Consider the following 14,675-nt stretch of genomic DNA (forward strand, 5'->3'; position numbering starts at 1 on the left):
TAGTGTGAAATACAGGTTCCCTAGTGTTACCAAATTTATTTGTAACCTATTTATTTGGTCGTCTCTGGTCGCCCGTTCTTTGCATTTATCTTAGTACATCCAAGATTATATTAAATATGTCAGATTTTCTAATCAAGATAGGGAGATAAATTAAACTGTTTGTGATAGGATTCACAATTTTTTCTCAATCGATTTGACACATTTCTACAAAGTAATGTACCTGCTCTCGAAACAGTTAACACAGATCAAAAACAGATCAGCTTTACTGCAAAATAAAGCACTGCATTTTCTTTCTAAAAAAGTAAATACTGACATCAAAACTACAAGTGTATTCTCTAATGATTTTACAACACTTTCAGCTGTAGATGTACAAATACACTAATGAAAACACTGTAAAATTGAACAGGTTTTCAAAAATGGTATTTAAAAAATATATTTTTATTTTTGAGTCTTGAACAGTGTGTTTAAACAAGTTTAAGCTGTTACATAACATTTCAAAATGTTTAAATTATTTTTTCCATTTTTTATCCATACTTTTTCCAATTATTTATCCATACTTGAAATTAGCTCTGAAATTAAGTATTTCAGAGATATCTACAACTCTTTTCACTCTTTTCACAATGATCTATTGGGTCCTCTGGATGTTGCATTACAGTATCAGGCCTAAAGTTATTACCTTGTCAGCTGATAATAAAATATTTGCAGTTGTGCCACCCTGACATTTGAGAAATACAAATTGCCGGGCTAAAGTTTTTCAATGTACTCAGCTCTTCTCCTATCCTCCTTTTTCACTTCCTCCTCTCTCCTCATATATGATCTCCTTCAATATGTTCCACTCTTCCCTTCCTCTACCCACACTTACACCTCTCTATTTTCCCCTTCTTTTGCATATTTCCTTGCTCCGTGTGTACTTTCCCTTTAATATTTTCCCTATTACATAATGCTGTTGTAATAAATGCGTAAACATTTGGGAAAACCACATTTCCTGTGTTGTGTGTTTTATTAATCAAGCAGATATCAGTTTGGGGCTAATTGAAAACATAGATGTGCATTTGGTACATAAATGTTTAAGCCAATAAAAATAGCTGTGATTGTTTTTTCCTGATATATTAAAGTTTTGGTTGGATGTGTGAACTATTATGAAAACATCTGAGAATTTTGTGCGAGTGTTTTGAGAAAATACATCACATGATTTGTAATTTGTGTGAAATGAAAGAAAACTTACAATCTGTTTAGGATAATTACAAAGAATTAACTGAGATTGGAGAAATGTGTCAAATCGATTGAGAGTTTGTAAATTTATTGGGGTGCGCCACTTGATGTCATTAAAGCCCACGGTTTTGTTGATTCTTTTAAAAAGCAGCTGAAGACACTTTTATTTTAGTTGATTGGGCTTTTATGTTTTACTATTTTGTGGTTTAAATTTTAATTTTTAATTTTTTCATTGCTTTATCTTTTTCTTTTATTAAGAGCACTTTGTGATTTATATCTGTGAAAGGTGCTATATAAGTAAAAGTTTACTTTACTTACTTACTTTACTTTACTTACATGACTTGAAAACCGTAAAAATCAAGAACACTTTTCGAATGGCGGATCATACAGCATGTTTTACCATGTTTTCTCGCTGTATAAAGCCATCCGCAAAGCATCTGTCTCTGTTCAAATGAATGCACAGCTAATGCAAGGCTCTAATAAAAATATGAGATAAGCCTTTTTTCTCCTGAATAAGTGTTAATAATTAATTCTCAGTGAGTATTTCAGCTGTGTTTATAAAATATAAGTAAAATGTAAAAGCATGTATGTGCACAATATTACACAAGATAACACTTTATTTTAGTGTCCTTGTTACATAGTACTAACTATGAATTATGCATAATTACTAACCCTAACCCTATAGTAATTACATGTTGTTAATTAATATTACTTAAATGTAAATTTGCACTTGAAAATAAAATGTAAAATAAGATGATGAAAAATTGATTAGAAATCGCACTACTGCACCAGCAGTGCTGTGAAAAATTATACTCAGAATGACAGTTGAAATCATACTGCAATTTTATTGATGTTAAAGTTTACTGAGCATTTTGTGTGGTTAATGATTCTCACATCTCAGGAACTGAGGTTTGTTTCTTGCACGTCTATCTTGGATTGCCAAACATGAACTTGTTTTGACATCGATACACTGTCGTGTTGAAATGCTCTAAATTATCAACAGAGGCAAAGGTTGATTATGAAGGTGAAGGATGAGACATTCAAAGCTGCCCAAGAAAATTCACTCATACTGCTATCAAATATCTGATATTTGATATCAAGGCATGTCACGATTATGCAATTTAACAAACCATTTCTCGGCCGTTCATCTGTTGGTACAAAAACAAAGGCCCACTAATTTTTTCAAAAATTCTCAAAAATATGAATAATGTTGATAGCTTCCACAAATAGGGTACATAATGGGGCCTTGCTTTCTTTTTAATATTTTTTAAATATTTTATATTTGACTGTTACCAATAAAATGAACCCTTTTGTATAGGTTTTTGTTTGAAAATAATAATATAGTTATTTTATGACACAGGTATTTCTGTGAGTAAATTCCGCCGGCTTCAATGAAAAGGTGTCATAGGCACTTAACCATATCTGCTATTTATAGAGTCACTAGAATCATTGCTTTACAGCTCCAGTGTTTATGTAGAATTATTCTCGCCATTATAGAGATTATTAGAGGGTATAACTATTGTAATTGAAAGTTTATGATACAATAGCCTCGTAAACAAGCAGCTATATAAGTAATACTAGACAGGTAATGAGTTTGTTTAGCCATTTTAAGTGAAGATAGACAAGGGTATTCGATGTTTTTACACTATTTGCCTTAATAAACTATTTCTAGATAGTAGATTTTGAAAATAAGTTTTAAGATGAAAAAAACAAACAAACAAACAAATATTTATCTTCAACCTTAAATTAAGTCTTTTTTGTTTTGTAAAAATCAGTAGTTCCATGATACTTTAACAATTTTTTTGATGGCGTTGCCTTTTTTAAAATTAAACACAGGATTCTTCTTCCACCTGATTAATTTAGACACACTTTCAGTTTCTATTATTAAATGCATCAATTATTTGGACTTCCTAATAAAAAGGTTCGGTTATTTTAAGGTGACGTATTTACATTGTACTTACTCAAGTACTGTAAGTACTGAGTAATATTAATTACATGGACTTACAACAGAGTCACCGTTAGGGTTATTATTGAAATTATGCATAATTTACTATTACTTATTACTATAGTAAGTACATGTACACTGTGAACCCAAATAAGTTGGCAAAACTCAAAAAAATTGAGGCAATCCATTAAGAAGTTAAGAAATTCAAAGTTTAAGTAAGCAGAACTGGCAAATATTTATTTTGTACTTTGTACAGTTTAATTGTTCTTAGCTTGAAATGTTTGTGTACACTCATGCATTTAACTTAAAATGATCATGCAACCTCAATGTAAACATTTTTATGAGTGCAAAATTAGCTATAACAAGTTAATTCAGAAAATGCTAACTTGCTAATTTACTAACATGTTAACAATAGTGTGGTATAGCACTTGCTGAATGAGTGCAGAAATATAAAGCATTTAATGTACTTGCTCTCAAACCAAACCTCATGCACCACTTGATGGACAGAAACTAATTTTTCTAAATTAATCACCACTGAATCTGCCACTTAACATAAATTTTGCACAAAAAACACTTAATTTTAACATTTACTCTCCCTTCGAGTGCCATGGGCAAAGCATGGAGGGAAATAGAAATCCCAGCCCAGTTTCAGTTGAATTCGTCTAAATTAAAAGAAATAAGTTCATAAAACTCAAAACAATCAAACAGTTCAGTTTACGTAAACTATATCAGTTCTGTGAACTTGAAAGAAAAAGAAAGTTCTAAATACTCATAAAAGTTAATTTGTTTAATTTAAGTTTGTCCTACTCAAACCAATTAATTATTTTTGAGCGTTAGGGTTTACAGTGTAAACGTCACCTTAAAATACAGTGTTACCAAAAGTTCTCTTTGTACTTTATTCAGTATTGTATGTAGAACACTGTCAACAAGTTTTTGTTACTGTGGTGAGAATATTTTTACAACATACCCCCAATAAACTTTATGACCTACCAGGGAGCTATCAGCAAGCTTGTTTATACACTCCCCTTACCAGAAATAGAGCAGTGATAAAGAAAATGGAACAATATAAGGTAACAAGACAGATTTAAAACAGATCTTTATTAAATAAAACAACTTGTAATTAGAATGTTATGTTACTATATTTGTCTCACAGGGTGAATTCAGGGTGATTGGGACACGTTTTGCCATTGAGATGACTTGGAAAAAGTGTCCCAATCAAGCTATGTATCAATTAATGTACAGCATAATCAGGATACTTAAGAGAACTCAAGAATATAATATAATGGTTTTGTAACCTATTATTATTTTAATATTATTTAAATGAGATCTGGTTTAGCCTTTAAAAGTTCATGTATGATTCAGAGATGGATATCTGAAATATCTGGAAAAAAACCCATATCGACCATAATGAAAATGTGAAATGTCTTCTTTCATTTAAAAAAATCATAGATAATACTGATGGAGGTTCAGTGTGGACATATGGACGCTCTCTGTGAATGGACATGTACGCAGGCAGATGCATATTGTTTGCTCAATAGTCCCTTTCGCCTCGGCCTTTGGACGCCACACCCTGGCTTTGTTAACGTGGTCATAAAACAGGTCCTGTTGCAGCGACGCGGTAGAGGAGATATGTTATGCCCGTCAAGCTGAGCTTCTCTGTCACATTATTGATAAGAGAGTCCAGAGTGTGCTTGATAATGAAATGGCTCGCAGTTTCTCGGTGTGCACTTGTCTCTTATCCAGCGATACCGTTACACTGTGCAAACAGCGAGAGCTCCTGCTCGAGTGCTGTCTATTCACTCGTTCAATGACAGGGCTTCTCCGAAGATGATGCTCCATTGGTGTTTTCTCTCTACATAAATTTCAGTGAAGTGTGGATGAAACGCGTGTAAACATCTGACATAATATGAAAACACTTTCAAAACTGACAAATCAATGCTTGAACAACACAATGTGATTTTGTTGATAGAGTGAAATTTGGCACTTTGGCACTTGGCACTGTAAAAAAAAAAATGCAGCTAAATTTACAGTAAAAAAATGTCATTTTAGGTTTTACAGATTTAACTAAAATTTACAGACGTATTTCATTAACTAATATAATGTTAATTTACCAACCGAATGAAATACTAACATCTGTTTTGAATCTTTGTAATACACTGAAAACCACCAATAACAAATGGTGTTGAGAAAGTCACGTGATGAATCAAAGCTCATCACAAGCAGCTTTTCTACAAGATGAGAAGGTAAATATTAATATAGAAGGTGCGCAGCGTCATTTACACAAACACTAAACACAATCATGGTAACAAACATGACACTAAAATGCAATAAACATTCATTTAACAACATTAGATGTAACATAAAACCCTAGTGTACATAACTGATTAAAAAACTAAGAAACATTATTTCAACAAAAATACATTAAATTTTGAAGTGTCACGCAGGGAATTCTGAATGAAAATTTATGATTTTTTACTGTAAATTATACAATGACATTCTTTTTCACTTCCAAGAACTGTAAATTTATCAGTCTTTTACTGTTAAATTACATTAAATATACAGTTAGATTATAGCTATTCACTATATATAGTACGGAAACTTTCTGTTAACAAATTAAAGTGATTTCTGAAACGCTGTTGAAAGTTGATCGGCTGAGCACCAAAACACAATTGTAGCCAATCAGCAGTAAGGGGCGTGTCCACTCTAATGAGGAGGAGGTGCCTGTGTTACATATCATGTTCGTGAATTTGTGGGTGGAGCTATCAAGATGGGGTAAGGGCGTGTTTGTTTTGGTGATTTCAAATATCAAATATTACTGCACCTTTAACAGTTTTTTACTGTAGCATTTTTACTGTCTTTTACTGTTAACGCACAATTTAGCAAATCGAGGGAATGAAATAGTAAACCATGCGCAAGATTTGATAAATTGAGGGAATGAATTAGTAAATTGTGCTCAGTATTTAGCAAATCGAGGGAACAAGATAGTAAAATTTAGTAAACTGAGGGAACAAATAAGTAAATAAATAAAAATTTTTATTTTTGTTGGATATCTGTGGGAAGGCACAATTTAACAAAGCGTACAGCTGATGGATAGAAACGCTGCTCTTCTTGGCAAGTCTGAAATAAATCAATTTGCCACAATAAAACATTTATTTTATTAATACAAATTACTTTAGAAATACACAATTATTTTAATTCAGTTTCAGAATCTCAAAACATCTTAAAGTTTACAATGATGAACAAAACAACAGCAGTAATAAAGTACTAGAATAAAGAAACCAACACGACCAGAGAATATTACACAACCTTTCAGATTTACTTGTGCTTAGAATGTTGCTTCATTACTTTTGGAATGGTTGTTGACTACTTTTTATTTGTATTTTTCAATAAAACCCCATGCAGCAGACAGTCTTTGTCACGTTTGTCACAGTTTTTTTTTCATTGCATCAAAGATATGTTGATTTTAAAGTACCATGTGTGTAGAAGTGTGAAAGGGCTCTGTTATAGTATAAAAATATTAACAGTCAAAGTCTGCACATCCTTCTCTCTTCAGTATTCTTCTTTGATATTCATTGGCATAGACGGCGATACCAGGCCACCGCTGCTACTTGACACCATGGGAACATTGCCTGGGAGAGCTGAACCTGGTGGGGTGGGTGTGGTTGTGGATGCTGGCTGCGGCTGTTGCATCTTCTTTTTATTGACTTTCCTCTCTTTAGCACGCCGGTTCTGGAACCAGATCTTCACCTATCAACAACATGCCATGAGTCATACTGAAAAAGCATTTCCTTTGAGGGTTATTGAGGTAAAAGTTGTGTTGTGAGAAGAAACATTTTCTTCTATTTCTTACATATGAACAGTGTTGGGGAAAGTTACTTTTAAAAGTAATCCGTTACAATATTGAGTTACTCCCTTAAAAAGTAACTAATTGTGTTTGGAAAGTAATGTTAAGTTACTTTTGCCTTACTTTTTTCTCACCTGGGCTTGCTTGTTTGTTTTTTAATTACAAAAAAAAGTTATATTTTTGGCAGATGTACAGAGCCGTGCACATGACATGCAGGAAAAAAATAGCATGCTAAATTGTCTGCACGATTTATAACTTGAGGAAACGAAATAGTAAATCATGTGCATAATTTATAAATGGAGGGAACAAATTAGTAAATCTCGTGCACAAGATTTAGTAAATCGAAGGAATGAAATAGTGAAACGTCCGCACAATTTAGCAAATTGAAGGAATGAAATAGTAAAACATCCACACAATTTAGCAAATGAGGGAACAAATAAGTAAATCATGCACATGATTTATAAATGGAGGAAACAAAATAGTAAAATTGAAGGAACAAGTTAGTAAATCGTGTGCACAATTTATAAATTGAGGGAACAAATTAGTAAATCATGCACACAATTTATAAATTGAGGGAACAAATTAGTAAATCTCGTGCATGATTTAGCAAATTGAAGGAACGAAATAGTAAAACATCTACACAATTTAGCAAATCGAGGGAACAAATTAGTCAATTGTGTGCAAGATTTAGCAAATAGAAGAAACAAAGTCGTAAAATGTCCACATGATTTAGCAAATCGAGGGAACAAATTAGTAAATCGTCCGGACGATTTTATAAATTGAGGGAACGAATTAGTAAATTGTGCACACGACATACTTTTTGTTGTTGCCTGTCAAATGCGGGGCTCTGTAGAGATGCAAAGGAAATGCGAATTCACGCCTGTACCATAGAGGGCGCCGCTCAAACAAACCTTTCAATGCTTTTGCGATTCCGACCCGATCTCACAGGAAAACGTAACTATTGTATGTAAGTGGCGATTCCGTATAAATTGAATTGTACAAAAAACGTATGAGTTAATGATGTATTAAAAACGGAAATGTTTTTTCTTCGTATAGCTGACAATGTTATCAAAACTATCCCTGTTCACATGGATCCACGAAAATGACAAAAAATGCTGTATTACGCATGCCAGACAAGTAGTTGGCGACTTCACTTAAAGAAAGACTACACACTGCATTCTTTAACAGGGCACTCACGCCAAACACTTATGCCTATCCACATTTTTTTTACAGTTTACTGCACTTTGATATTCTTCTTGTTATTTCCCTATAGTGCATAAAATGCATAAAAAAACTGCATAAAAATGTTTTCAGTTTTTATTTGAAAATGGTGTCGTATAAACAGCCCCTTAGAAAAAAGGTAATTATGAAGGACCACCCCTAATCCCGCCCCTAAACATACCTGTCACTGGGGTCTAAACAGATCGTATGAAAACATAAAACGAGATAAGAATTCATACGGATTAGCCGCCAAAATGTGAAAAGTTACGAATTGTTGTGAGATTGTGTTGGCCATGCTGCATTACAGAATTAGGATGCGGAAGAAGAAAGTTCAACACTCAGCAAAAAAAAACAAACAAAAATGAAACACAAATGTGATGTGAATGTTTATCTAAAGTCAATTTTGCTTAATAGCATGACTGAATTGGATCATCGATGGTCAGCAGCAAAATAAAGTGAGATTAAATACACAAAGTACATTCAAATTATTTAACATTTAAGTATCCCAGATTCACGTACACTCTAAAAAATGCTGGGTTGTTTCAACCCAAGTTTGGGTCAAAAATGGACAAACCCAACCATTGGGTTAAATTTTTAAATGCATTTTTTAACCCAACGGTTGGGTTTGTCCATATTTGACCCAATTTTGGGTTGAAACAACCCAGCATTTTTTAGAGTGTAATATTCAGCATTTTGCATATTCATTATGAGCAATGGAGATGAGTTTTAGTGCAATGGAGATGAGTAAATGCATTACAGTAAGTATTGTGTTACTTTACTAGTTACCTGAAAAAGTAATCTGATTGCGTAACTCGCGTTTCCCCAACACTGTATGTGAGTGATCATAATCTAGTTATGTATGCATGATCAGGCTAAGAATATGTTGTCAGATTTCTGTAGACTGTATTAAAGCAGCTAACCTGTCTCTCTGACAGACTGAGCGCTGTCGCCAGCTCTGCCTTTCTTCTTATTGTGATGTAACGACTGTAATGAAACTCTTTCTCCAGCTCCAGACGCTGATGGTCCGTGTACACTACCCGGTATTTGTCTTTTGTTCTGGTCTTTCCTCCTAAAAGAAAAACACCACAACAAATTAATTATTAATTAATAATCGATTACAAATGTAAACAAACAATGGTGAATAATTCATTCTACATGTCCCTTTTCTTTTCACGGCGCATAGCATCTGATGAATCATTTTCACTTCACATTATAGAAGAATAATTCAATGTAAATTCGTTTCATTTAAAGGCTTTTCTCCATTTTTATCCTATCTTATGGAGTACATCTTATGCTCACTAAGGGATGATTCGAAACTAAATGTTTTGTGAGAAATCAAATCGACTATAATTAATGATTATGCGATAAAAATAAAGGGTCTTTTTGAGTTAATGTAGTTATGTGTTTATCTTCTCTATTAAAAAGTAACTATGGGAACATAGTGTTTGCTCCCTTAATCAAGCCAATCGTTAAGAGCACACATATATAAAACACCAAGATGTCCATGTTATAAAGGTCTTTGGAATCGTGTCTCTATATTTCAAACTTAGTTTACCCTGTCAGTGGCAAGAGGGGACTTAAGTGGCCGCCAGGTTAAATATTAAAACATACACGGCAAAGGGAAGGACACCGCCTGTCTAGGGCAACAGCCGCAGAGGGAGGAACTCCAGATAATTAGGCTTCTCAACCATAGCATCTTCATCGAAAATCTCACTAGAGACCATAATCTCCAGTTATCATTAACTCAGCCAAGCAACTCTTACAATCCTCCATTTAAAAGTCATTTATTTCATTGTGATATAAAACACTTCTAAGCATTTAGAACATTAGTATAAGTGAGCTAATGGCTCCAGACTTTTGACAGTCATGTTACTGAGATGTATGTTAATGTCTACCATCTTTAGGAATTGCCTCAATATTCTAATGCAGGGATAAGAACAACCCAAGTTGGGTTGAAAAAGGACACACCCAACCCAGTGAAGAGGTTAAATGTTTGCCTAACCTGCTGGGTAGTTTTATTTAACTCAACTATTGTTTAAAAATGACTGTATTGCTTGCTTAAATTGAACCCTATATGCTGGAAACTAACATTTAAGTGTAATGAATAATAATTAAACAATAAACATTTATTAAATTGCTTATTAATAAATGTTCACCTTTTGATTATTATTGTTGACTCTAGTAATTATGTGTCTGATTTTTAATTTCCAACCTATTTTGGGTTCATTTTAAGCCAGTCATATAGTAATGTTTAAACAATAGTTGAGTTAAATAAAACTACCCAGCAAGTTGGGCAAACATTTATACCAACCGCTGGGTTAAAACAACCCAATCGCTGGGTTTGTCCATTTTTTAACCCAACTTGGGTTGTTTTTAACCCAACATTTAGAGTGTATGGCTTATCTGTATTATAGACTATGAGTGAAATAGTGTTCAAACAGAGATTACCACCAGTTTGGGTCTATGATTTCTATGTTTCTATGGCACAAAATTATTTAATGAGAGTGATTGCTGGTCCCTATCATGATAAATATGATACTGAACTAATTTTCTTCAACAATATGCTGAAATATCAAAGTTACACTCTAAAAAATGCTGGGTTAAAAGCAACCCAAGTTGGGTTGAAAATGGACAAACCCAGCGATTGGGTTGTTTTAACCCAGCGGTTGGGTTAAATGTTTGCCCAACCTGCTGGGTAGTTTTATTTAAACCAACTATTATTTAAAAATTGCTATATGGCTAGCTTAAAATGAACCCACAATAGTTGGGAAATTAAAAACCAGATGCAATTAGAGACAACAATAATAGACAAAAGGTGAATGTTTATTAATAAGCTTTAATATTTTATTAATATAAATTTAATAGTTTAATAGTTTATTCATATACATTTATTAATAAACAATTTAATAAATGTTTATTGTTTAATAATTATTCATTGAACATTAATAAATGTTCATTTCCAACATACTTTGGGTTAATTTTAATTAAGCAATACAGTAATTTTTAAACAATAATTGAGTTAAATAAAACTACCCAGCAGGTTGGGCAAACATTTAACCCAACCGCTGGGTTTGTCCATTTTCAAACCAACTTGGGTTGTTTTTAACCCAGCATTTTTAGAGTGTATTTTTAGTAATTGCAATACTATAATTTCAAATATCATTATCACCCATCTGATGGAAATATTAGGTCCAACTGTCCATGTAAACATATAAAAAAATCTCAATTTTTATTCATATTCACATTTTCATAATCAGCAAGATCCACATAATTTAAGTTTAAGCTGCATTAAATTTAAGATGCTTTATCTAACTGACTGCCACATTGTGTTGACCCATGAATTATTACATGACTTTTTTCAGTTTATTTTAAACTTACTGCTATGTTGTTACTGACACGCGCGCATCCGTGCGTTCAACAGACTTCTATAAAAGAACAAAGAGTGACTTCAAAGCAAAGAGACTCACAAGAATCACTATTAGCATGACAAACGCGTGAATACAGAAACTATTGTCCGCCGTAAAGCTTAGCGGTTTTGCCGCTACATAACTGGACTTATTTAAAGTGGCTTTTTGCGAATCCGATAGATATGTGTCTCTTTGATAATAATAATCATTATACTTTTGAAAGTGTAGCCTAATAACTGCAATCAGATTTTAAATGCACCTGAGTTTGTCGGCGGAGCGCTCCGACGCATCCAGTCGTACGGGTTCCGTCTCTGAGAGTTCGGCGACAGCTGACCGACTGACGAGTTTAATGAAGATGGAAGAAGGCCGGGCGCTTGGACAGATGAAAACTCTGGAGGACTAAAGCCCAGCTGACCAGTGCTCGAGGTTGAAGGTCCAGTTCCTGGCCCATAAGGTGTCCATTCCTCTCTTGGAGGAGGGTACGCGGGGTTCCAGGCTCCAGTTTGGCTGTGGTGAGGGTCGTTGGTAATTCCAGGGACGTGATGGTATCCTGTGAAGTCCGGATACTGTGGAGGTGCGGTTACAAAATTCTGGTTCAGGTTTAGACTTGGGTGTCTGACGGAATTTGGGTACATACTGGTGTCCTTCTCTAAGAGATAACTCACATACATCTTCCCGCCTGATAACTCCAGTGCATAATATGCACCCAAACAATTGATCTTGGCTCCTTAGACCCAGGTTTCCCTGTAACCTGACGGTTTCGTCTACCTGGCCAGATTCTCTGAACCCTCTCCAGCCTCGGTGCCTGCTAAAGGTTGCCACGCTGACGTCACTTTTATGATCACGAGTCGATCACCCTCCCACGGTATCAAAACTGCCCTCGGTCATGATCCAGTTCAGAGCGGCCCATGAAAGAGTGACATTCGGAATTTATGCTTATTACATTATTATCCACTGTAAACATGTTAGCAATTAGGAAAATGTAAAAATGCTACTGTAAAAATGTTAAATGCATGTAAAGAGACAATAAGTCTACATTCCTAAATGTACTACTATAATATTGTAAGAAATGTTTTTAAAAGTAAAATATGATTTAATTTAGAATTTGCGGATCAAAATGTATATTTAACAAGAAATGATCGCTGTTTGTAAGGTAAATTATTGTCTAAATGACTTTTTAGACGTAAAAGGGAAAGAGGCATTGCAAAATTGTGCGTTATCTTTTTTTAATTTTGTTATTCTTATTTTTGTTTTCATAACATTGGAGTGTTTGTGGTTTATTTATGTTTTTATAGTTTGGTGTTGTTACTTTGCTGAAGAAAATAATTATCATAATCTTTAAGTCATAATTTGGACTTCCATTTTGCCACCTGTGTTATCATTTTACAGTACAAAATTAGCTCAGATAGACATAGGCCTAGGTAAATTAACATTTTATGATTTAATAACATGAACTGTAAATATAGTGACCAAAATACCATGCCGTAATACAACTTTGTCACTGTTTTAATAACTACCAGTTTATACCATATTTATTTGCAATGTGCTATTTTAGGCCTATAGTTATACACACGCGACATTCGATTATCGTTTGATTTAAAACAGTGGCTGCAGTGTGAACAAGGCAAAGATCATGGCCATAATATAATCATTTACATTTATGTCATTTTAGATTTTATGGGATGTGCATTAAAATGCAGGCCTACATTTTTAAACAGCACTGATTATATGCAGTCACATTTTATATATTGATTATTGGATGTTATAAGAAGGTTATTTCAATGCTTTTTTGAACAATACATGGAATGTCTATTGGAAGCAGCAGAATGTTCTCAGTTAAACGGGCGTTCGATCGAACCTCGCCGTGTTCGGGTTAGAATGAACCAGCGCCAGACAAAATGGAGGTTTAGATAATCTTAATTATGGTAGCTATACAATACTAGGCTACATTTAATGCTGAATATAGCTTATAGCTAATGTATTTGTTAGTTCTGGTTATTGCAAATGTGATTTTTAACATTAGATTTAACTACAATCATACAGCAAAAAATCGAAATGTGTGTTTTTGATTACAGTGAGCAAGCATTGATGTAGCCTATAACACAATTATAGGCCTAATGAATATTTCTATACCGGAGTCACCAATGCCACGTGCACATGCACACAACTTGTTTTGCCAAGCCTTTTCTAAGCTACGTGTTTAAGAAGCGTCAATGTTTTCAATGAGAAATTGGACAGAGATAAAACTAATATAGCAAATTATATTTCCGGATGTTTCATATCAGTCTATCATCTTAAACATACGGCCATAAAATATGACCTGTACAAAAAAAATAAAAAAAATAAATAAATAATATAATACAATAGTGTTGAGTCATGCCAAGAGGCGAATGAATTCACCATCTGCAATATGTGTGTGAATGCTACACGCTGCTAAAAAACGTTTTTCGAAGTTGAAAATAAGGATTATGGAGTAGCTACGTTTTACAAGAAAATAGGCTATTTCGGTCTTTTCATTTCACGTTTAATTTAGTCGTTTTTTAATTAGGCTACTTGTGAAAATTGTTTCATTTTTACACAATTTTTTGAACACAGGTTATCCGCGGTCTTGGGCTATTTTTTTCCCCAGGTATATGTGTAATCATTGATATTTATGATTGTAGGCTATCGGCAGTGCATACTGTAAAGACAGTGTGCGTTTTGGGGGTAATTATTTTATAATCATGGTAGCTTTATTTCAGGGTTCGATTAGAAAAAAATGATAACACTGTAATTGAAGATACTTTCTTACTTTGCTTTGTTATTGCCTACTTGATATTAACTTTTTGAGTAGTTTAGACTTGTTTTGTATTCTTCCTATATTGTAAACTTAATTAGTTAATATGTACACAAATTATCAGGATATTCCCAATCAAAAGATAACAGGTAATTCTTCAGAATTTGGTGATTTATTATTGAGGAGAACTGCTAGACTGTCTATAGTTTGACTCATACTTTTCCTCTTGAAGTTTAACATTGTCGCTCAACTAAGATAGGCCTAAGGTCA

General features: G+C 33.6%; 1 protein-coding gene across 1 annotated transcript; it reads right to left on the minus strand.

Moving 5' to 3' along the window:
• Positions 1-6,204: 6,204 nt before the first annotated feature.
• On the minus strand, positions 6,205-12,405 carry cdx1b (caudal type homeobox 1 b). The gene is made up of 3 exons (XM_067376266.1): positions 11,889-12,405; positions 9,143-9,291; positions 6,205-6,904 (listed from the first exon to the last, which is right to left on the minus strand). Exons 1-3 carry the CDS (start codon positions 12,298-12,300, stop codon positions 6,707-6,709), a joined length of 759 nt encoding a protein of 252 aa, XP_067232367.1. The 5' UTR covers positions 12,301-12,405; the 3' UTR covers positions 6,205-6,706.
• Between the last annotated feature and the right edge of the window lie 2,270 nt (positions 12,406-14,675).

This window comes from Chanodichthys erythropterus, chromosome 22 (genome assembly GCF_024489055.1).
Source record: "Chanodichthys erythropterus isolate Z2021 chromosome 22, ASM2448905v1, whole genome shotgun sequence".
NCBI lineage: Eukaryota > Metazoa > Chordata > Actinopteri > Cypriniformes > Xenocyprididae > Chanodichthys > Chanodichthys erythropterus.